Source organism: Micropterus dolomieu, linkage group LG04 (assembly GCF_021292245.1).
Source record: "Micropterus dolomieu isolate WLL.071019.BEF.003 ecotype Adirondacks linkage group LG04, ASM2129224v1, whole genome shotgun sequence".
Classification (NCBI taxonomy): domain Eukaryota; kingdom Metazoa; phylum Chordata; class Actinopteri; order Centrarchiformes; family Centrarchidae; genus Micropterus; species Micropterus dolomieu.
In genome coordinates, this window is record NC_060153.1 from 4,323,652 (window position 1) to 4,348,051 (window position 24,400).

The window sequence follows — 24,400 nt, forward strand, 5'->3', positions numbered from 1 at the left end:
AATTTGGAAACTACTGGAAGTGTAAACTGCACATGCTCAGATGTGTTGAGCCTCTCTCTCTCTCTCTCTCTCTCTCTCTCGCAATGCTTGTCACCACATTTGGTCCTGTCTGTGTGTTTTGACAGAAAAATGAAAAATGAATACTGTTGTGATTGTGCTAACATGACAAAAATCACTGACCACGTTAACTATTATCTTGGGTGTTCGGCCAGCATGTAATCCTGCTTTTGGTTTGTGTGTGTTCAGTTAACTTCTTTGTGTGTGTGTCTGCCTTTACAAGCGTGTGTATGTGCAACACAATGCAGTTTACTGTTTCAGCAGAATTGCGCTGCAGAAAATTGAAAAACGGAAAAATAAAACAGTTTTTCTCCATCCATGTGGATCCATATACAGTCCTCTTAAACCCATATGTGCGTAGGCCGGTTGTACACTTGTGTATGTATGCGTTTTTCTTTGTGTGTTTATATAACTTTGATAGCTGCTGTACTCTGCTTTTGCTCGCACTTGGCTTATTCATAAATCATCTTAATTTTGGGGATATATTAGTTCAATATGTTTCTTATTGTGTTGGTGTGAGGAAATATGAGGATATGAACAAATAAATTGACATATTGCATAGAGTATTGTTCCTTCACCAACACACACATAATTAAAATCCACTTCTCCCTTCCTCCATCTTCCTCACTCTATCTCCCTCACTCTATTCATTTATGATAATATAGGTTTGCGTCTAATGTCTGTTGTGTGAATGTGTGTTTGTGTGAAAAGAGAGAAAGGGCCAGCTGTGTCATTATACAAGCCTAATACATCCATGATACAAGCTAATTAGATTTAGACTAGCAATAGACAGGAAGACCATGAGGTGAGAAAAGAGAGGGAGACGGAGAGACGGAGAGTCAAAGAGAAAGAGAGAGAGAGAGAATCAAGCTGCTGAAGATTGAGAAATTCTTTTAGATTGTGTTGAGCGTGTTGAAAGCAGGTGGTTAAAAAGCCCATTCACGTATACAAACACACACAGATACACTGCAATTATCCACACACCTGAGGTACGAAATGCCCAGATACACAAGGTACACACACTCAGCCCACGCGCACACATCTTGATGAGCAAGTGACATCCTAATAAGCCACTATGCCAGACAAAGTGACTCTGAAAGCGCATAATCAAGTAGATTTTGTCAAGAACTACGGTGAACAGTAAATACTAAGCCCAAACACAAACACACACAAAGGCCATTCAAGGTGTGTTTGCCGGGCATGAGGAGCTGTTTAGAAATGATGGTTGCAGTACTTAGCATAATGTTTGCCTAGAGCCGTGGACTGACATTTGGAACAGATTATTGGAGCAAAACCCACACACTGCCTTTCAGAGAACACTATCATATTATTACAGAGAACTATTATAGATTTTTGTTATAATACCAATGGCTGCATGAGAATTTGTGGTTTCACTGTGCAAGTCAGACCTTGGTTTGTCCATGAGCAACATATTTAACATAGATTGGTGCAAATTGTCTCTCACAAACTGAGCAGGTGGGTGGATGTCTATGAATGCAGGACGAAGTGGCAGCAAACAGTCCTTGTGCTTCATTTAAGGAAAATGATGGCAGGCACCTGGAGAACTGTAAGACAGGTTAGGTTATCCTATTGAGAGCTACATAATATTTTCATTGACAACTCAAGTGCAGAAGGCAAAGTGTAGCCTGACTTTAGACATCTCAATCATAGGTTTTCCTGAGGAAAATATAAATTACTATATCAATTAATCTATCTTTTCTTTAAGTCTTTTCTTGAGCAATGCGTTTTACCACATGATAGATTATGCTTTTCTCCAATATGATCCTATCCAAAGTACTGTCCAAAATCCAAACACTCTCATTGTCTGCACTCATGTTTGTGAAAAATCCAACTGTACACTGTAAATTAACACCAGAAACAGCATTCACTAATGATTTACTACTAACCATTAAACCTGACTAACTGTACACCTTCATCTGTTGTAGGCCCCAAAGGGAAGGAGAACTGAGCTGCTTAACATACTTAATCAGTTATTGTATCAAATCAATTCAGCCTTATGATTAAATCCAAAGCAATAATGACACAGTGACCTCTAATTTCCTGAATGGACTCCAAACTTGTGTCACAAAGTACTATTTTCACAAAAGTGCAAGCATTGCCATGGACCAGTGGGGCATGATGTGGAGAAGATGTAGGACCAGAATGAGTATATCATTAATAGAAGAACTGCAATATCAGCAAGTGGAGTTGGTGTGAGCTTCAATAAAGGCCAATCACATCAGCTCCTCCCATCCTCTTTATAAGAAACAGACAGTTTAATGGGCCAAGAGGAGAGTCGAGGCCAGCTTCTGTGAGGAAAGAAATGCAGTCACAAAGCAGACCAAAATATTACTATACATGAACTCAAAGATGCTTTAAGGGGCACAGTTCATTTTGACTTAAATTTACATTTCAAAAGACATCAAAATCACAGTTCATGTGAAGTAATGTTGGAAGAAAATTGCATCAATGCACTGTGGCAACAACTACAGTAACTTGACGTATATTAAAACATAACTGTCTGTTGTCTATAATTTTACTAAGTGATTTGAAAGGATGCACTCAGTTAGCCATATCTGAGTTTGTTTATAGACTGGCTGTTTTTTATGATTGCGTGTTAAGAAACTCCTACCGACAGCTTCTAAAACCTTTTCAATGTGCTAACATAGCTTCACCAACAACCAAAACACCTAAAGTATTCAATTAAAGATGATTTAAAATGCAGAAAAGGAAGTAACTCCCCCTATTTGTGGGGCTGTAAACTCTTAACACAACACAATTGATTCTGGCTAATAACTGTCTTTATACTGAATTGACTACACTATAAACGTTTGATAGTCTTGACTCAAATCTACACATACAAGGTCCTGCCTTTCCATCCCTGAACCCGGCTCTCTTCATTCTGTCACTGGAGTTGTTCTCAGGGAAACTCTGGGTGTCATCATTTATCAGTCAGTTGGCTCATTTAGTGTTTTGTCTCTAAAGTGATGCATTTGAAAACTGTCACGTCCTTTTTCAAAAAGGAAAGATAATTGAATGTAAAATTCATTAAAATTTGTTTTTTCGCTGTCATGTGAAAGCAGCACAAGATGCATGGTGTAATCTAGTGAGGGCCTGAATGAACAATATAATTTTACTTACCATCATTACACTGGCAGCAAAGCTTACTCCTGCACTATCAAACTATTACTATTATCAATGTATCGATTATATCAAGAAACATATATATATATATATATATATATATATTATAAACATTTATTTTGTATGTACTTCAATATTGCACATTTTTCTAATAACTCTATTCTACAATTTATAATCATTTTATATTCGTTTCTCTTGCTTGTTTGAACTGCGGACACAAAAATACACATTAAATATCATGACCAGTAGAGACAGGTGAAAAATATTTAAAAAAACCCATTGTGAGTGGCATTGACAGCCATGACCAAGTCAAACACAGCCACCATACTAAACACAAAACTTTGTAACCACCAGGTTAGAGTAAAACTCAAGATGACTGAGGGCATGAGAGTGTCTGTGTCTTTGTGTTTGTGTCCTGATAAGTTAACTTATGTGCGCAAACTCTACAGCAGGTCAGCACAGGGTACTATTGAAGGGTTTGCATCAACAGGCAAACAGGATAATTAATTTCTCTGTTTCGCTTGAACGCTTTAATTTTATTTTCATTTGTTTGCCTTTCCCTCTTTCTGCTCCCACATTCAAAAGATAAAGTGGATCCTGTGAGAGATGACTTGTGATTCAATCCACATTCATTTTACTACAGGATAACAAAATGTCCGTGAGTATGGTGTGTGTGTGTGCGTGTGTGCACTTAATGAGATGAATGCGTGTGCACCGCCCCTTCCCAATTACAGAGAGTGGAGGAGAGAAATAAGTGGTAGAAAGGAGAAAGACGTAATGCAGGCCGGGATAGAAGAAAAGAATGATGTGCAACGTTTGGAGAGATCAGGGAGTAAGAGGGGAATTAGAAAGAATGGAGAGAAAAAAATAGATAAAGTGAGTCCATTAGCCAACAAACTATTCTCTCTTAGTATTTCACTTCATCTGTCTTGACTAAGTATCTTAGACTTTGTTTTGATTACGTCCATTCATTTCTGTACCGCCTTCTCTCATCCATCCATCTACTCCAGTGACCCCATATCTGACAACCTATTCTCGCTTTCCACCTACTTTCTCTTTGAATTACTTATTTTTCCTTTTTGATTACTTTTCTTCATACTAGCATATTTTCTCATCCATCTGTGCCCATTCACTTCCCCATCCATCAATCAACACCACCTTTCTTCTCTATTGTTATAGGAACAGTTCATCCCAATCATTATCACTTCAACACCATGTGAGTCAAAACATCGTCTTCAGCACACAGGAAACATACATACACATTATGGCGATATAAACTACTGAATTGCTAGTCATCATTAAAAACACTGATTTGTTACTTTAATCTAAAATTGATGGCTCATGTACGCTTTACTTTAAAAAAGTAGTGTTTTACAAAATACACTTGAGATGAGGAAAAGTGAGCCCACAGATAGTTAAAGCTATCCAGTTTCTAGTAGCACCTAAAATTCTGTGGCTGATGAACAGACAGATGCAGCAAATGTTTCTCTGAGTGAAGATGATAAAACAAAATATACAGGACATGAGACCATGCAACAGATTTCAAAGAAAAGTAAAATTACTGTACATGGACTTATCATTTACCACAACAACCACACCAAAATGTCCTTTTGTCGTCCACGCTGATCTGCAAAACTGTCCTCTTTTTTATGTGCTTGACTGGTTTCACTTGTACTTGTCAGAAAGAAACCTTTTTGTTAGTTTATGCAACTCTGTGTCACAGACATTTGAACAATGACTACGGTGTTCCTCATGGAAGCATTCTAGGCCCTATTATTTTTTCTTCATATATGCTCTCTCTGGGCAACATAATTAGTCAGCATAATGTCAAATGTCGCTGTTACGCTGATGATACACTTTTTATCTGTCTCATTGACATTACCATTTGGATTAGTGAAGACTTTTAAGAAATGAGCAGAAAAGTCAGTGTTTGCTAGCCTTTAATGTTATAGATCTGGGAGTGATTTTAAACTCTGCAGTGGTTACCTGTATCTTTAAGAATTGATTATAAAGTCAGTTTACTTATCTACAAAGCCTTACATAATCTAGCACAGACATATATCAGCAACTGCCTCTCATTTTATGTCCCAACAAGAACTCTCAGATTTTCTATTCCCTTTCTTTTAGAAGTTCCTAAAGTGCAACAAGAAATCTGGTGAGGCTGCTTTCTGTTTTATGGCACTAAACTGTTGAACACCCTCCCCTTGGATCTTAGAACAGTCACACTCCCTTGGAATTTTTGAAAAGAAATGTCAGAGGACATTTGGATAAAGTTGAGCCTTTCTCAACTTTCCCCTTAGTGTCACTGGGTGCCTTTTAAATCTCTGTATAGTAGCTCAGCGGGCAGTGCCAAGCTGCAATGCCAGGTCCCATTCACAATGAATAGCAGCCTATCACTGTCCCCGCTTTTGAGTCTGCATGTGTGAACGACCGATTACACAGAGCAGAACAGTGATATCTGTGAACTGACAACAAAGGTAAAGAAAGAACAGGTTGGGGTTATGAAGGGATAAACTAAGCAGGCAGAAGTAGACAGAAAAACCATAAGCAAGTGCATAGCAATAATCCAAAACTGACTTGAGGTTGTCAAGATTTCCTCTTTGCCTTGATGAAATGTGAGTGGTGGTTTGTTCGAATGTGATTACTGATTGTAAGAGTCAGGTCCTACAGCTGACGGTGTGCACAACTTCAGTGCTCTGCCAGCACTAATGCAATGCTTAATTTTTGCAGAAAGCCTCTTATCCCTGCATGGAACTCCAGAAATGGAATTAACGCACTGGGGTGTGCACGTAAAATTACAACTGCAGCAACACTGTGCAAAACCCTAAACCACTGATCTGAATCAGAGCCCAACTGAGAAGTCGGTGATGAAATAAGAATAAGTAAATTCTCAGTCAATGTACCACTTTAATTCCGTTTTTGAAAATATGCAACATGCTATTCTGCAATCCAGTGGATATACATATGTATGTACTGTATGTTACCTTGGAAATGAGCGCTTCCAGTTCATACAGAATGTCAACCTGAAAGTTCCAGTCACAGAGTTGAGGCAGAGAGAGACATAATCACATCACAATGTATTTACAGGACATGGAAAGAATATTGATTCCTGCCTGCTTCGAAAAGCCAAAAGCCATTTTTTGTGAATTTTATATTCCAACCACCTTTATATGTATATCACTTTACCATTCAAAAAAGTCATTATGTTCCTCAAGCCATTTTAGATAATAAGCACAGTAAAAAGCAGAACCAAACGTTATCCATCAGTCTGGAAACTGAGGAGGAGTCATATTATTGATGAGACTGATACCAACATGCAAAACAGCACGGCTGTGGCTTTGTGCCGCACACACATTAATGCACATACACATACAGTGAAAACACAAGCCACAATTTTTTGGCTCTACACTTAAAGATAGAGATATACACACTCACTCACACACACACACACACACACACACAAACAAACAAACAAACACACACACTTCAGTAGCCCAAGCCAAGTCTCCATACTGCTGGCTGGCTCCTCACAGAGGTATGCCCACCTCTAACTTGGATCAAAGCACTAAGCTAAAACCTCTGGGCAGACACACACACACACACACACACACACACATATATATATAAGTATAGTACTTGCTGCCTATTCCTGGATGAGATCAAAAAGGGTCTCTTTAGCTCTAAGCCTATAGCATAAATCACCATACGCAGATAAGTACACACACACACACACACACACACACCCAAACACCTGTGGCAGATCAAACGCATCAAGCTGAGAACACACACCTGCAGCAGGTTAAAGCCCTCGGACTCAACAAGTAAATCATGCTGCTTTAATACACACACACATACACACACACAATGAGGTACACTCCCTCACTTCTACTCAACCCAGCCTGACCTCAGTTATATTCCGTGACTGTCGATTCACTATGCAAAGATCCCATTCAAATGGCTTGATGGCCCCACCACAATGAAAACACACACAAACAAATAATAAGCCTCAGCCAGGTGCATTTTTTACGGGGAGTACAGGGCCCTCTCCTTGTGCACATTTGATGTTCTTCCACTGAACAATCTTCACTCCATATCACACTCCACACCCTGCGAATGACACAGTAAAAATGTCCACAGCCACGCTGAAAGCAGAGACGAGAAGTAAGACAGAGGAGAAAAGAACAGAGAGAAAGTGCAGAGAAACAAAGAGGTCTAAGCCTGGGGTATGATCCACTGGAAGGTTGCCAGCTCGAATCCAAATACTGACTAAAACATTCTCGATGACGGAGAGTCACTTTCTTTACCCCGCTGAGACTCCTCTTGAGCCTTCAACTAATCTAGTGCTGCCACCATATGACTGGCAGTACAAGGCTAGGATTTTATAGGAATTTCCCAGGTGTTAGGAGAGTGAGATTGAGTGTGTCTCTCTGATGTATCTCCAGCCACCTGCAATTTTATTTCCACCAGTGGTTCCTGTTAATGGGAATCTGTTCCTAGATTGCCTTGTGTATGTCACATGAACCTTACATCTGTGATTTTCAAGCGTCGAAAATGTGTCACCTTTTGTAATTCCATAAATCCAAATTTTAGAACATTTTACACCACGGTACAAAATATAATCTTATATTATATAATTTTTATATATATATTATATGCATGTATATATGGAACACAATACACAGTATGTGTATATTGTAAGCTCTGTCAGTAAACACAGCATGCACGACTACCATATCTGCAATATTATAGGCTGTCACTGACTGCAGGGATACTAATTACAAAGCAGATTCTTTTTCTTATGTGTAGGCTGCAGTGCGTGAAATCTGCTTTACACTATCTGCTTCCAATAAATTAATAATTTACAAGACTTACTGATAATACATTATTCTATTCCATTTGGCAACATTTTATGGAACAGGCCAGGGGTCACTTATGACCAGATATTTCTTGAAAATATCGCTCAACATCAGCTCCACCCCACCATTTCGTCTAATGCAAAACCACTACATGATCATGACAGTTTGGTGTTATGATGCTTGTTCTTAACCGGATTTTCCTGTTTCAGACAGAGCAAGACAGAAAAGATGTTGTAATAGCCTTTCACTGATGGTGAAGGATATGAACAGAAGAACTTCTGTAACTTCTACTAACATTTATCTCACTATACTAAATGCTCAAAGCATGACCTTGGGTAGGAAGGAAAGGATGGCTTTCAAAAAAGGAAGTAAACTGCTATCATGGGTATGTTTTTCTTAAGAAATATGGCAATAAATATGTATGTTACAGGCCATGGAAAATGCTTTACAGAAGACAACCTGCAGTATTTAGGGCAAAGTAAGTTTGACCAACATTTTTCTCATGTGGAACCCATGAAATTATTGTCTTGATTAAGATTAATCCTCATGCGGCTGTCTGTTGTCCATTTCAGAGCCATTCGGCTGTACGTATTTCTATCACTGGGTTCAAAGTTCTTAATACCATTCAGCCCCATAAAATGTATTACATATGATGAAACTGTCACAATGGCTCTTGGTTTCATTTATTAGTTCTTGTCTCATCTTCCTCTGGCTGCAACTTATTTCAAAACTTATACTCAGAAAAAGATGTTACTATTCATCACATAAGGGTTATCTCAAAACCAGAGAACAAAGCACCGATGTGAGATAAAAAATATTCTCACAAGCAAGAATCTGTTGTGTCGATGTGCATGTTGTGTCAAGTATTTTTTGACATTTTTAAATACACATAGCCACATCCCTTTCACATTTGACAAGGTGTTTTGTGACTGTGGTTTATTTTTTGTCTTGCACTTTTGGTTTCCCTGTTTTTCGGGTGTTTTTGTCAGGTGCAATAAAATGAAAAATACCCAAAGGTGTCAAGCAGGAACAGTCAAATTCCACAAGAAATTACAAAGAACCAATTCAGAAAATAATTAGAAGATTGCTGAAAATTGGGGTCAGCCATATCTTTTATAAACGGGACCTGCTTTACTAATTTAATGTAGTTCTAAGTAAACTGACATGTGCATAGAGCATTTGTATTATGTATGAAACATCTTCAATCATAATTAATGTTTTGAAGGTTACTTGTAGTCTCTTGTTAGTTTCACCAGTGAGTTAACTGGTAATATGTTTTGAAGTAAACCTGCAATGACTGATTTCTTTCTTTTTTTGGCAAGTTCAGGGGAGCACAACCCTGCCATATAATTTCCAATTATAAGTATAAGTTGATATGGCAAACTTGTTAGCAAATGGTTGCTTATTCAGAGTTTTGTTTGTGTCCACCTGAACATACATTAAGTCCAATATTTACGCTCTTGTAGCTATGTTTTTGGTCTCTACCAAAGCATTAGGCAACTATCTGGCTTGTCATTTGGGAAGGGAACAGTGTGGTTTTAAAAAAATTTTTTTTTGAAAACAGCTGCCTGCTGGGGCTGAAAACGACACAATGAGAGCAGTGAGAGTAAAACTGTGTTGTGTGGGCTGGACAGCTGTTAAGGGAAGCTACAGCTTCAGGTGATAATTCTCTATACTGTGTAGGTTCATCAATACGAGCGACCCCTTTCATACTGTTTTCACACTGTCATTTGATACATCACAAAAATATTAATTAAGTATTCTTGTTACCAATTTGTTAGCAATTTAATATTTACATTTGAATATGGACGCACCAAATGTTCGGCCAAAAATAGCAAAAAAAGCACTTTCGGTGTTTGGCCTAAGTCAAAGTCAAAGCATTTTAAAGTTTCCGAGAAAGGCTGACTTTTTAGAAAAGGCAACAAACAGTCTGACCCGCTTTGAGTGTTTCTGTAACTTGTTTGTGAAAAGGTGATTAAGCTACCCGGACCTCAATTTTGAGTGCACACGTATTCAAGGCTTTATGGTAAATCCACTGAAAGGGACCAGTGAGAGCTGACAGGCAGGTTAGTGACTTTATTCCGTCATTTTCTCACTTTACAAAGACAAGTGTTGCAGTATGACAGTTCTATCTGAAGAGAGGCTGTGAAGTCTTCATATCACGTGACACGAGGATACACATGTGACAACGTCCAGTTTTCAAATTAAGGTGTCTATGGATATAAGATTAATTAAGATTAATTGCATTATATTCACAGAAAACTACAACATATTACATGTGTACATTAAAAGTGAATGGACACATGTAATTTACTTTACCGGAATCTCTCAGGCCTCAGACCCATCCACCATAGTCTCTGAAAATCCTGTGGGTAAAAAGCACATTTTGACAATTTAATTTATGCAATGGTAAAAAAAAAAAAAAAAGGCTAAGTAAATGTGAAAAAATGTGAATGTACTTGTTTGGTGGTCGGTATTCTGTAAATTGTTTCATTATATTCGGCTTCGGCCAAGAATTTTCATTTCAGTTTAAATTACAAAACTTTGCAGTAATATTCACATGTTTATATCAAGTAACTGTGTTCTATTTCCATGAAGGTGTGAGTGCAGCAGATCATTTATTACCTGCAGTCTGTGTTATTTAGGTAAGCTGCTAAGAGAGCACACCATCACTCTTCACACTGAAAATAACTCTTCTTCAGACTCCCCATTCCTATTCTGCTTTCACAATAGCCAGAGGTACTATTAAATGACCGTGTAACCGGCAATAATTTCTACAGTACCAGCTATAAAGCCTTGTTTTGACTGTTCACGACTCAGTCTTAATAAGATCCTTATTTAGAAAATTCAACCAATAAATTATAACTTTATTACTTTTGAGCATAAAAGTCTTATGAAAGCTACACAGTACCTGCATTTGGAAATCACTGTCTTGTTTAATTCAACATATACAGATGTATTTAAGTATTTAATATTAAAGCCAAATGTCAGATGTCCCCCATCACTAAAAAAACATTGTTTTGATGATTATCAAATTAAAGTTTTAATATACAGCTATTAACACTGTGATTGTGCAACACTTCATTTATTCTGTTAGGACTTTGGGGGGTAATTGATTTAACAAATGCATCACAATTGTTAGATAATGTTATCCTGCATTATGAAAAAATAAAAGGACAAAATTAAGAATAACTGTACATAGATATACCTGTACCAAGCATCTTTAAACAATGTAGTGTCAGTAGAGCTGTAACTACCAATTATTTATTAATCTGACTAGGGCTTTAATAAACCAAAAGAACCCTTCTGATTTCATTTATTTAAGCAAATCTTCACCGTGGACATACATTGGACTAAATCTAATACCAGTTGGCCTGTATATTCTGTCACCAGAGAACAGTAAGGGGAAACACAAGAGTTTAAACTTTACCTACACTTTAGTTAACAAAAAAAAGTTGTGAAGGTGTGTGTGTGCACGCGCATTCACTTATCTTTCTGTTTGTCTGCCAATCTCGACATGTGTCAGTCTTTTTGCTTTGTGATGTCTTGCAGTCCAGTTAATCAATAGAGTTCATGTATTGCAAGTGTTCTTCTTTATTTGGATGTGTCTCTGTAGAACCATCTTTAAAAGTACAAGATAAGCTTTTGTGCTACCCACACTCCTCACACACGTACATATGGCAGATCAATAGCAACCTCCTCCCCCTATCTTACATAATAAACACCGAGGCCTAAACAGCCTCCATTCCACCTGTGTGGCCTGCAGCAATGGATTCTTTAGTCCCTTACGGGGAGACAAGGAGGGAAGAAAGAACGAGAAACCAAAAAGAAGAGGAGCAATACTGAAAGAACAAATACAAAAAAATGAAGTGCAAAAAGAAGCAAGACGAAAGGGAGGGAGGGCGAGGGAGACCGGAGTGTATCCCACTTGGCTCATATTTCAAAGCTCTGAAGGATGTTTTTGAGGAAAACTCCTATAAAGTGCATCTTTTCACAAACATAGGAAACAATTCTGACTGAACAGAAGCACACACATGTGCAGACACTTCACACAAACTCAACACTTTTGGTTGTTATATTTATTTCTTTTTATTAATATTTAATACTTTGCGGCTTGAAACTGACCACAGTCACAGAAGCACTACTGGACTGGACATGACCAAACTGACCTCTTAGTGACCTCAAAACAACAACAACCCCACCTAACAAGTCATATAAAATACTGCAGGTTTGTGCGTGTACGTAGAAAGATGGGATAGATGCACCTGCTGGTCTCTTCTTTGTACACACCATACACTGTATAAAACGTCTGTGACAACACCCATAGGTTTCTGAAGGGCAGTCAAGCTCAGTGTGTGCGGCTCCGCCATCTTAGCAAAAATGGGCAAAGAGTTGGAGCTGAGGCGGGCCCGAATGATGGCTGGTTGCTAAAGCTAATGGCTTCGATGAACTGCAGTTTTTGGCACTTCCGGGTTGGCTTTGTTTTTAAGTCCCGGAGGTTGCCAATTGGTAAACACACAACACTTGTCAGAAACACACAAATGACAATTTTCCATTAGGAGATTCTGGCGGCTTCTCTATAGCTGCCACTTCTTCTGCTGTGAAAAGAAAACACTTAGGACTGATAGAGGGTTAGCATCAACCTGACACACACACACACACACACAGACGCAAACACACATACACCTGCCAGCAATACATACTGTAGCTAGTCTGCAGTCCTGTCAGGCTAAAATCTCTTTCACATATCAGGTCTGCACACAGGCAGGTAGACACACACAAACTCTGTCCCTCTCAAACACACAGGTACATGTACAGCCACACACAGCGCAAAGTGTCAGGTGGCTGTGGAAGTGTGGTGATTTGTACCTCCTGACAGACAGGAAATAAGGGAGTCGACCAGGGACCTCACTTCCTCTCAGACCTGACTAACCTGACGTCTATCACACACTCCCACACACACACACATTCACAGTGTCTTCTCCTCCACCGTTTGCTCTCCTTCTCTTATACATAATGCACGCGCATACACACACACATACGCAATCCATCAGACAGCCAAAGTCTCTCCTGAGGCCTCCAAAATTCTAACTACTTGAATGTGGGATTAAATTTGTGTCCGTGGGCAAAGAAAGAACATAACTGTTTTGTAACAAGCAGTAAATTTACAGTTTAAAATACATCAAAATCGTCATCCTCTGGTTGCATGCTAAGGTAATGGAGCTTGCTACAATACTTCTGGTGACAAACAGCCCTGTAATACAAATTCCTTCACAACTGTTCTAAAAAATATTTTATATATTTTATAAGCTGCGAGCAAAGGTTGCCGCAAGAAAATGGTAGACCATCAGTGGAAGATAATGAACAATGTCAAAACAAACATAAGATTGTGAGCGTGAGAGAGGTGGAAAAGTCACGGTAAGGTTGTGCAGCGTGGACAATGATAATCAGTTAGACGAGGCTCCTAATTTACCCTCTCCTCATTACAACATGGTTAAGCAAATTTCCACGTCCGCTTTAACTGTTTGACACTGATGAGAGAGAAGGACTTTGCGCGTGTGTGTGTGTGTGTGTGTGTAAAACTACATGCTAGTCTATTTGATTTGGGTTTTAACGTCACGCTCAGAACTCTCCCAGTCCACAGCCCACCGTCCGAATGTCCTACCAGTGACCTCAATTCACTTAAACATGCCCAGTGGTCCAATCAGCATCAAGCTCTGGCTTAGTTGAGCCAATGACATGTGTCATATCAAACATAATCACACTGATAGATCCACTAAGTGGGTCAGCGTGGCGATGCAAGTCTTTGCTTGGCCTAGTTGAAGCAGAAAAAAAAAAAACTCCAAATGTATGGTAAAAAACTAAACTTTTGTAAGAGCCTTAAAAAATATGACCTGCAATTTATATTTTAGACTAGAAAGTAGTGCAATGGTTTAACAGCTGGGATGCCTGAGCCACATTTTAATGCAATTACCTTGGGCAAGGTTAGCAATAATGACGACCAGCAGTATTTTTTCATTACACTTTGGCTACTTATAGAGCATTATCATTATCCACATTAGCAACTGGGACAAAATCATTCACGTATTATAAACCTAATGGTCCATATCCCTGTTGCAACGTGAACCCTTCTGACTTTGAACATTTTCATGTTTTAATGTCACTCGAAGTATTACATGGTCCTCTGTGCTTTGGGTTTCTAAAAATGTTTAGAAATCGTGTTGAAAATCTCATGGCTGCCAAAGTGAAACAAGGCTGTTTTCAGAAAATCCTGTATAGTTGGCAAGGTTTTCATCTTACAACAATAACTTTAAAGGATAGTGAGACTGATTCACATTTTCAGCATGGATACAGACAGAGCCAATCTAGACTTTATATTCTGACTAAAGTCAAGGATGGGTCACATTTAGTGTGTTTCAAAATGTAAATCATATTCTGTACCACTAACAAACAGCTGTGGAGCAGAACCCATTCTGTGACAGGGAGGCAGTGGGGGTGCTGAGGGATAAGTTATGAATAAAGAAGGGAGGGTGGAGAGGTGAGCAGATGAGAGGTGGTGGATGGGGGGGGGGGGCAGTAAAATGCTGCCGTCACTTAAACTCTAAAATGAAAGATCGATGAGCTTATTTAAATGTGCTCCCAGAGACGAGAGCTGGCTCATATAAAGCCTCACATTTATGAGGAGGGGTGTGGGCATCGATTGACTGAGAGAAAGAGGGAGAGAGAGAGAAAGAGGGAGGGGGGATAGTGGGGGAGAGGCAGGGAGAGATCAGGAGGATCAACCCTGGCTCATGAATTTCATCCTTTTCCTTCTAAAATAAAACGTCCTAATAAATGCTGGGGATAGCGGGGTCGGAACCTGGAAAATCTACAGCCTTCGATTGGCCGCCTGGCACAGCTTATCAAATCAATAACCCCACCCCACCCCTCCTTCACCTCCACCAGCCCCATCCCGTATCTGTCTCACTAATTTCTAATTCCCCCCTACCCCCAGCACACACACACATGTATAAACACAACCCCCTGCCAGCCATCATGAGGGATAGACATTTTGCAGCAGGGTACCCCCCCCACCACCCCGAGCCAAGACAGCTGGTAGGGGTTGGTGGGTCTGAAGGTGGGGAATGGGGTGTGTGGTAACTCGGGCACTGTTGCTGAGACCTTGACATTAGAGAGAGAGGACGGAAGGAGCTGACTCTGCATCCACACCGTCCCTCCTTCTCCCACATCCTCCTCAACACCTAGGAGGGAGGGAGGAAGAGGGAGAGTGTGACGACTGGGAAAAGAAGGGAGAGGAGAGCAACTTTTGACACACACACACACAGTGGTTTTGTCATACCGTCATCATCGATTGAACTGCAGGCACAGTTTTCTGAGTGACATGCACGGCGCGGCCGCCGCATTCCCTCTCCGACACCCTACCCCCTCCATTTTTTATTCTCACCTCCTTTTCCTGCCACTCCCCTCTCCCTCGACTGCTCCTTCTCACACCACCTCCTTCTTCTCTTTGCCACACTGCCTTCTGAGTTTCTTTCCTCATTCCTCCCCTACCTGTGCTCCCTCTTTAACACTCACGCAGGCACTCTCCTGCACTTAAACAGCACACACTTTCTCCCGGCATTCACAAATAGCACACCCCCACCTCTAACACACACACACACACACATATATATATATACGTATATGCACAGACATTCCTAAGACCCCTCCTCCACATAACCCCAAGTCTCAGCCTTACATTCTGCCCACCACGCCATCTGTGACCCAGAGAAAACCGTGAGCCGACACCAGTCTGACCTTTTCTGTGCTTTTGTTTTGCCACGCTGACATGATCCCATGAGGTACATTGCACACATACAAAGATACACACACACACACATCTCCAGTTTCTCTCTCACAACCTCTATCTCAAAAAAAAAAATAAGCACATAAATGCATGTTCCATGGCAACACACAATTTCCACAAACAGCTCTGGTCAGGAATCAATATCTCATCATATGTGTCTTCTTCCCTGTTGCTGTATTCAACAATTACTCCAGAAGTAATCCTCTACAGCCACAAGTCACACACTAATCTGGACACCTGCCAGCACAACAGGGTCAATGCTGGACTAATAGGAGGCAACTTAAATTAATACACTATATGCATGTATGTATGTGTTTGTGCCAAATTAAGAGCTGTAGTTAAGCAGGTCATTGACTAAGAGGGGGATTATCAATGCTTGGAAACTGTAACACCCCCTCCCCATACACATCCTCAATACCTTAATCCTTCAATTATCATCCTACAATCTATGCAGCAGCATCACTATAACAATAACAATACTGTGTACAGTGGGTGCTTTATCTGTATCTGGCACACAAACAATCAAACTGATTTACAAAATAACATTGCTGCTGGCCTACTAAAAACACCCCCTCTTTATTCACCTCCTGCAGGGACACGTGAAAAATCCCAACTAACAGGCAAACTGCTATACTTGGTCTAATAAATCACATCCCTTGTTTGGAGTTAGTCATCATCTCACTTTTCCCCTGTTTACCGTGGTCCCAGTGACAAATGAGTCTGTCAGTGAGTGTTTTCAGACCATACATTTTGTTCAAAGCCGTTTAAACACCTTTAGCATGAATGAGTCTACATATAAATATGCTTAGTACATCGTCTTGACATTTGAAACCAGGGATCCTGGGAGTAAAAGCTCTTACCTTGGCCGTGCAACATGTGGCAGCTGCTGCCAAGAAGGAGCAGGAGAAAAAGAGGATGACACCGGCTCCCACTCCGGGTCGTCCCTGTCCCCGTCATCTTCTGCCGGTTCCCTGCTGCTGGTCCCTCCACACGCTCCGGGGACCTCTCAGGGCAGCAAACTCCTGGTGTCATCATGCGGGAGAGAGGGGACCAACAGTGTCCGTGTCCGCTTATGCTATGCTGCTGCAGCTCTCTTTCGCTCTCTAAGCCCCGCACACGAATGGGAAGAAGTCCGTGCGGTGAGGAAACGGGCTTCAGCCCCTGCACCTCCGCGCTTTCCCGGCGAAGCGGAGCTCCGAGCTCCGGGAGTTCACCGCAGCCGCTACCGACAAGCTCCCCGCTCTCTGATTTCCCAGCTCCGGTCTCCAAAACTCTGCAGGCGGCGGGAGAACGAGAAGGGACGGTGGAGGGGGGTCGCCTTACCAACAAAAAACACTTTCCCTCACTAGTCTTCACGGTGTGATAGCACAGTAATCTCTATCTGCTGTGGCGGAGTCCGTGTGTTTCTGCGTCCTGCGATACCTCATTTTCATTTGGATTGATCCGAGCAAAGGAATTAATACATTTGAGTGTGTTTTTAGACTTATCGGCTTATTCTCGGCTATCAACCTCAAATCCGCGCTTGTTTTGATGTCTTCACCGGGGGATTTGCCCAGCGGATCATTTAGCTGTTCAGACACACAGTGGTCGTATTAACGGAGAAGCAATACATCACGTAAATTATCCATCCATGTAAAATCAATTCAGTAATTGATTCTGTGTATACCCCCTTGTTTTTGACCGCAAACAAACTGCACAGAGAAGTGTAGTGATGGAGAAGCGCGGGCTGCGGTGTGTTATCTGAAGTTAAGATATCCTAATTAACTGTTAACCCAAGTCGTCACGGGTCGAAATTATCCACCGCTCTCCCGGAATGGGACTCTTGTCTAGGATACCAGATAGGTTAACTTGCCCGTAATACCGCCGCGTTTCGGATTACACGGAAAAATGACACAACAGGTTAGCAGAAAACATGAACGCATTTACAAGTTTCTCAGCAGCAACCGAGAGTTTTTTCTTCCTTTTATACGAACACACAAACAGGCGAAGAGATGGCACAAGTCAAAAAGTACCAGTTGGTTTTAAGTGAAAGCCGTTACAGAAAGACGTTAATATTAACTCTCATTGCTGCGACACTGGAGCCTTTCGCTTCTTTATCCAGGCTTCAACGGTCCACCAAAACACTCCGCCCGGGTCTGTTACGTCTACTTCAAAAACGTTTTTATCGTTGTCCGTTCATACTCTGGTTTAGCCCCAGTTTGTGGCGTTCGGGCTGCTTTCCTCTCTCTCTCCCTCTTCGTCCGGGGTCCCTGTTGAAGCTCGGGGAGCCGACTGAACCGATGCGTCTCCCTCAACTGAACACCTGCCACCCTCCTCGGCACAGACTTGGAAAGGGCGAGGGAGAGGGCTCTTGTTTAGCCTTATTCCAGTAGCTACTGCGTTTTCAGTCCTGTGTGATAGGAAACACTCAACATGTATTAGTCTGGATTTACTTTTCTCACTGATATAGGCTACCAATTGTCTTGCACAGCCACCCCGTTAATCGCTCCCTCTCGGTCTATCCCAAACTCAAAAACTTAACTTCCATTCACTATCATCCGTTGTTAGTGATTGGTCCAACCGATTGCTCCCGCCGTTCCTATTGGACAGTCCGAACCGGGGGGCGGGAAGCAAGGCCAGCAGTGAGAGCGTGGTGGACTGCGCCCCCAAACCTCCAAAAGCCTCACACGCGGAAACGTGGCTGAAAGACGTTTTTATGATTTGTTTCTCTTAAAATCAACCATTTATACGTATTAAGGGACTTCACATTATTAATTTTGTTATTTTATATTACTTAATAGAGAAATTTGTGTAAAAGCAGTTAGGTAGACAGAAGTAGGCTACAATGAGATGAATATAGCCTGGGGATTCTTTCACCTTGCTTACTTCAAAGAAATTTGACTATGTATTATATATATATTACTGAGGAGAAACTCTCTGAAGCACCACTGGTTGTCTAGCTACACACACAAGCACTTGCTTCATTACAAAATAACTGCCTGGAGCTATACCTTAGTATCAGTGATAACCTAGTTTCTTCCATGGTGAGGGTCATTAAATGGCACATTAATATTAAAGCCTACAACACAGTGACCTTATCTTTTATTGCCTCAATAAATACTCAGAGACAGACTTTCCATCCAGAGTGGCCAAATTGTCTCCCTACACCGTCTAGCTGTCCCCAACACACTCTCCTCAAGCACCTTCACCTCAGCTCATCCATTTGTCTTTCCATACAGGCTCATTTGGCAATTGGCTTCCAACTTTCTGTTTCCAGTAAAGTGACTGTGATGCTACTTGGAGTTTCCATGAAAAGTTTCTGCTGTTCAGTCTGCAGCGCCTAACCTCAGAGGTTGTTCTGGATTCCATATTAAAAATACCTTATTTCCCATCTTCTGGTTCAAAATTGCTGTAGAAACAATAGCCAATTAAAATTAATAAGAAAAGCCTCAATAAATAAACTTAAGGAATGCAGATGCCTCATGAATGTATAATATGGACTTGTCAATCACCAGGTCCCATCAGCGCAGTGCATGATGGTATATAGGGCTTGGTTAGTGACCATCGGTTGTACACAACTTTTCAAAATGGACTATATAGGGTATAATAATTCTCACTATACATTCGGCAGCACTACAAAATGGCAAGCTCACTATATTGTCCGCTATATAGAGTAGTGGGTGATTTCAGACATGGCCATATGTCATCATCTTCTTCTTCTTCAAATCCCGCATTATTGTCTAATGAACTTTGACCTACACTGAAACCATGCCCCCTGAGCTACAGTCCACAGTCGGACCCTTCTCAGGCAGCAAGCTAACGTTAGCATGGATCTGCTGCTGTTTGCTTCTTAATGTTCAGTTTAGTTTTACTGTTGTTTTACCGATACTCAGGTATTAAGCTTCTCCAACATCTCAGTCGCTGTTATGTGACCCACATAATATACAATAATGCAACATAACGCCGCAGGAAAACACCACAATCTCATTTATAATATTCAGTCTAGCTCACTAACTGTTTCGTCATCACCCAGTACGTTTAGCTGTGCTCCCATTCTTGAGCCTTTCTGGTGAAAGATAGACAAATAGTCATTGAAAAGCGACGGGCAAGCTAATGCTGATGTATCATGTTGGCTAAATGCAGTCAATGTAACATTATTATGCAACCAGCATGAACTGGTACAAAATCAAACAGATAAAAGTATTACTATAACGTTGCAGAGGATGTTTACATGAGTTTCCAGCACGTTGTGTGAAGCTGTTTCCTGGTGACTGTCTATAGCCGCTTTCACACTGCTTTATTTTCTGGGAGTATTGTGCCAATATGCCGGCTTGCTGCGCTGTATGAAAGGTATGGAGCCAGAAAGTGGTGTCAGATTTGATCTGCCTCTGAGCCGGGAACATTTTTAGTAACAGAACCGGAACATGTCTGTGTGAAAACGTAAAGCCAGCATGTTGGTGTTTCTATGTTTATTGTGGGATCTCTAGACCTATGCCATATAGTTGGTTGAGTTGTTATCCCAAATGTTTCCAACAATTTTCAAACTCAGAGAAATCTGTCATTTTAATCAAGGTAAAGGTGCGTTTCATTTGGTCGCCAGTGAATGGCTTCATAGCCCCTTTGCACATGCGTCAGCATTGTAGTTTTCTGACAGAAGCTGTCATAAATTGACTCTTTATCCAGTTTAAAGCCACATTTTTGGAATACACTGCAATAAGATCTTGGACATTTTTAACTATGTATTTTAACCAGATGAAGGATTTTAGTCATCGGAAGATGAGCATACGTTAGCGGCAGCTAGGGAGTGCAGCATCCGATGTTTTTAACGTGAAACTGCTTTACTTAGTGTTTATACCGGTTTCAATCACCTGGTCTGTTTGTTTTGTTTCTGCAGATTCTGGTAAAAACCTCCTGAATGATGTAGACTGAAGGAATCCTAACAGGGAGGAGCTGACAGCAATAAAAGCAATGGAGATTTTGGAGTGACAATGTTTTCTACCACTATCATCAAAACACTGAATGAGGGAATATCTTTTGAAAGAATGGTGTTCATCCCTCCAGTAAATTTCCAGAGACTTGGAGAAATGCTGGTTGTATTCAGAACCGCCTACTTACTGCCGGTTGCCACAGTATGTACTACATACTGCATACTGCTTCAATAGTAGTATGCAGCATGAAACTGTTAAATCGATTCTTTTGTAAAGCAAAGTATACAATAGAAGGAATATAAATGTAAGTACCACTTATACATGTTTTTTCTAATTTAATCTTGTGTAAGGAGAACAAGCCACTCAAGTTATAGCTATATCTGCATTTGTCCTTCTACCCATAACAAAGCCATATTACTTATTAAGCCTGCTAAGATAATGTTTGATATCACAAAGACAGCAACATTAAACGTAGCAAGCTGTCAATAAGAAAACAACATGACATAAATTAAATCTAACATTGTTAATATTTTAACAACAGGGACAGAGCAGTTACATTCCTCTTTGTCCACCATTGATGCAGAGATGTTGCTGTTAGACATTTCTATCATGACCAGTTGTTTAGACTGCCTGATAAAGATATAATAATATTTAATAAAGATTACATAAAAAAAGACATGTTGTTGTGACTGTTCTTGTGCTTTGCATTGTGGTACAGTTTGTAGGGTGCATTGAAGCTATTCCAGCGGCTTGAGGTGACCCAGAACTTTAACTTCAGGTTGGTGTTGTCCCTCATCCGTATTTCTGTCACAAATGTAAATGAACATGGCGTAGTGGCACCAGCAAGGCCTTTCAATGCTTTCTATATGTCAGCCATCTTGCTGCTAGGAGTTTCACCATACTTGACTGCACAGTATGAAATCCCTGCACCAACTCTTGTCAAACTCTGAATTTCCTCTGAGATGCTTTTCCCCTGCTACAAGGTGCTAAAAATTCAGTAACCGCACAACTGGTTGACCAGTTCCACCCTCTCTGCCCGCACAATGGTCTTTGCACTTTATGATCTTGACCTCCTTGTCCCCCCGACTCAGTCACCCATCTCCACACCAGGCAAACAGCAATGTGTTTGGAGACAGCACGAAGACTGCTCCTAAACTTTGGACAGCTGCCAGTTGCTATGATACCATCCTCATTTTGCACAGACACAACTATAGGGATTTTGAATTACTTTTATTTTTAGCCATGTTCGTTATTTTTAAACAGCCTTCTATCTCATTTTGTGTGGTGCCCTTGCGTTCGAGCAAAGTATTTTAGAAAGTTAATATACTAACATGCTCTAAATACAATGTTGCACCTTGTCACCTCTAACCTTTGCTTTTACTTTCTTCAAACAGTCTCTGATTTGTTTCAGATTCCTAGCACTATTCCTCCATGAGCTCACATTTCTAATACAGCTGTCTCATTTACTTTCCTCCTTTCTCTGTCCTGTTCCAGTGACGGCAGATCATGGGTATACTAGTAATGTTATGTGAATGAATGTAAGCAGCATTTTAACACATTTAGATGCAGGGAAAAATATTATCCAGGGCTGACCCGAATCATAAATTCAAAAGAAGTTTGGAAATTCATAAAGGAATATATTTGAGGTAATAAGTTGTCCATATTTTACCCCCAGGTGTATCAGGATGGATTTTATTTGATAAAAACCCTGTAAAAAGTATTGATTTTAAAGGAAAGTTTAAAAATTCAGATATGCATATTAGATACATATACCCACCCTGCCCAGTAACTATTTATAAAAAGTAAGTCACATAAAAAATATAGAACCAAGATTTAATGATAAACTGGCTGTGTTAACTCCAGTGATGATAAATGGGGCATTGATATTTTAGGTAATCCTGTCACATGTGCCTAATCTTATGATAGCATGCAACACAAGCAGTTGATAGTAAAATAAATCTCAATAAATGTCCAATTTTAATAAAACAAAATGTTTTGAAACGAAACTGATAGCATCTTGGAATCATTTCCTCAAGCATTCATTTTATATATGATGTTACTGGGTTCATTTTGGAACTTGTCCACATCTTATTAGTCACTCAAGTCTATATATTTCCCCTTCTCTCTCTCAAAAGGATTGTGCCCACACACACACACGCACACACACGCACACACGCACGCACACACACACACACACACGCAGACAGTGGGTTATCTGGTTTCAATACACACTGAGTGCTCACAGGTTGTAATTCTGATGCCAATTTAGCTTCCAGTTACCTGTGTATGCAGTACAATTACCACTGCATTTTCTGCCCTCAGTCCATCTATTGCTCTCTATCACCAAAGCATCCTGTTTTGGCTTCTCACCCAGAGAGAGACACATATAATTACAAACACACACACACACACACACATTTGCGCAAACAATATTCATCTTGTATGTTCACCTCAGATGGATATCTAACCTGACATGTGCATGAACATCTATCTCAGCTGCTCGCCAAATCTCTCTCTCCTCTCACTCTGTACTTTCAACCCACCCTCTCTCCGTTTAACTCACATACACACACACACACACACACACACAGTACTATCGCTCTTCAACACACTCACAGTGCAGCAATGAGATGACCTCCACGGAGGACTCTATGATCAGGCTGAACGATGACACCAATCTGTGTTATTCTCTCTGAAGCAAATATTGGGACTGTCCCCTGTCTCTTTAACACCTGTTTGACTAGGCTAATGACTTCTGTCCTGGCAATCAACATAGTCGTGCTTGCACACACACACACCAATAAACACACGCACACACATACAAGCGCATGCAGAGCTAATGAGTGGCTTCCTGCAGCTCGAGCTGTCATCGTGGTGGAGGGAGATAATGTCAATATTAACTGACCTGTCATAGCAGTGGCCTGCTGGGAGGATACACACAATCGGAAAGTGGTTGCAGACAGTGAGAGACAGAGATTTTAAAGCATAACTGTGGGACACTGACTAACAGCAACAATTGCTTATTCTTCTTGCTTTTAGAGCTCTTGTTCCCATCAGCGCAATGGCTGTTTTTTGTAAACTGCTCTTTCACCATCATATAATTGCCGCAGGCTGCTAGATATGAATCAAACTTGCCCACAGCATGTGTGCCACACCTAGACTGAGTTTATAGTCTCCATCAAATCACATACATCCTCTGTGGTATAGAAACATAAAGGGACAATATGATGGCCTTTGTGTTGAGGATTTGGTTGTTGTTATAATGTGATGAAATGAGCTCTGTGTGAATGTGTGTTCACGGTACCCACTCGTGCCTTTGTGCTTGCATGCATTTGTCCACAGGAATTATTCAGCCTCTTTCCTGACCTCTTAATCTTCCTCTTGTTATTTATGAGAAAATTAAAATTAATTACAGAGATAGACACAACATTAAAAGCTAATAAACTGAATGAATAGAAGTCCACCTTTCTTATCGAACACTTTTGGTTTGTTTATGTGTGAATGCTACTGTGTGGTTTATTGTTTGGTTTCATTGTAGCCCAGGGTGATGCTGCATTCTTGCAGATGGAAACTTGATCCCCCACAACCAG

General features: G+C 40.6%; 1 protein-coding gene across 2 annotated transcripts in view; it reads right to left on the bottom strand.

Annotated features, from left to right (window-relative positions):
* LOC123970215 (protein sidekick-1-like) overlaps window positions 1–18,433 on the bottom strand; it is a 248,953-nt gene extending 230,520 nt beyond the window's left edge. For both annotated transcript variants that reach the window (XM_046048135.1, XM_046048134.1), the window contains exon 1: window positions 16,764–18,433. In XM_046048135.1, the coding sequence (XP_045904091.1) occupies window positions 16,764–16,938 (175 nt within the window). In that variant the 5' untranslated portion in view covers window positions 16,939–18,433. The remainder of the gene's footprint in view (window positions 1–16,763) is intronic.
* Between the last annotated feature and the right edge of the window lie 5,967 nt (window positions 18,434–24,400).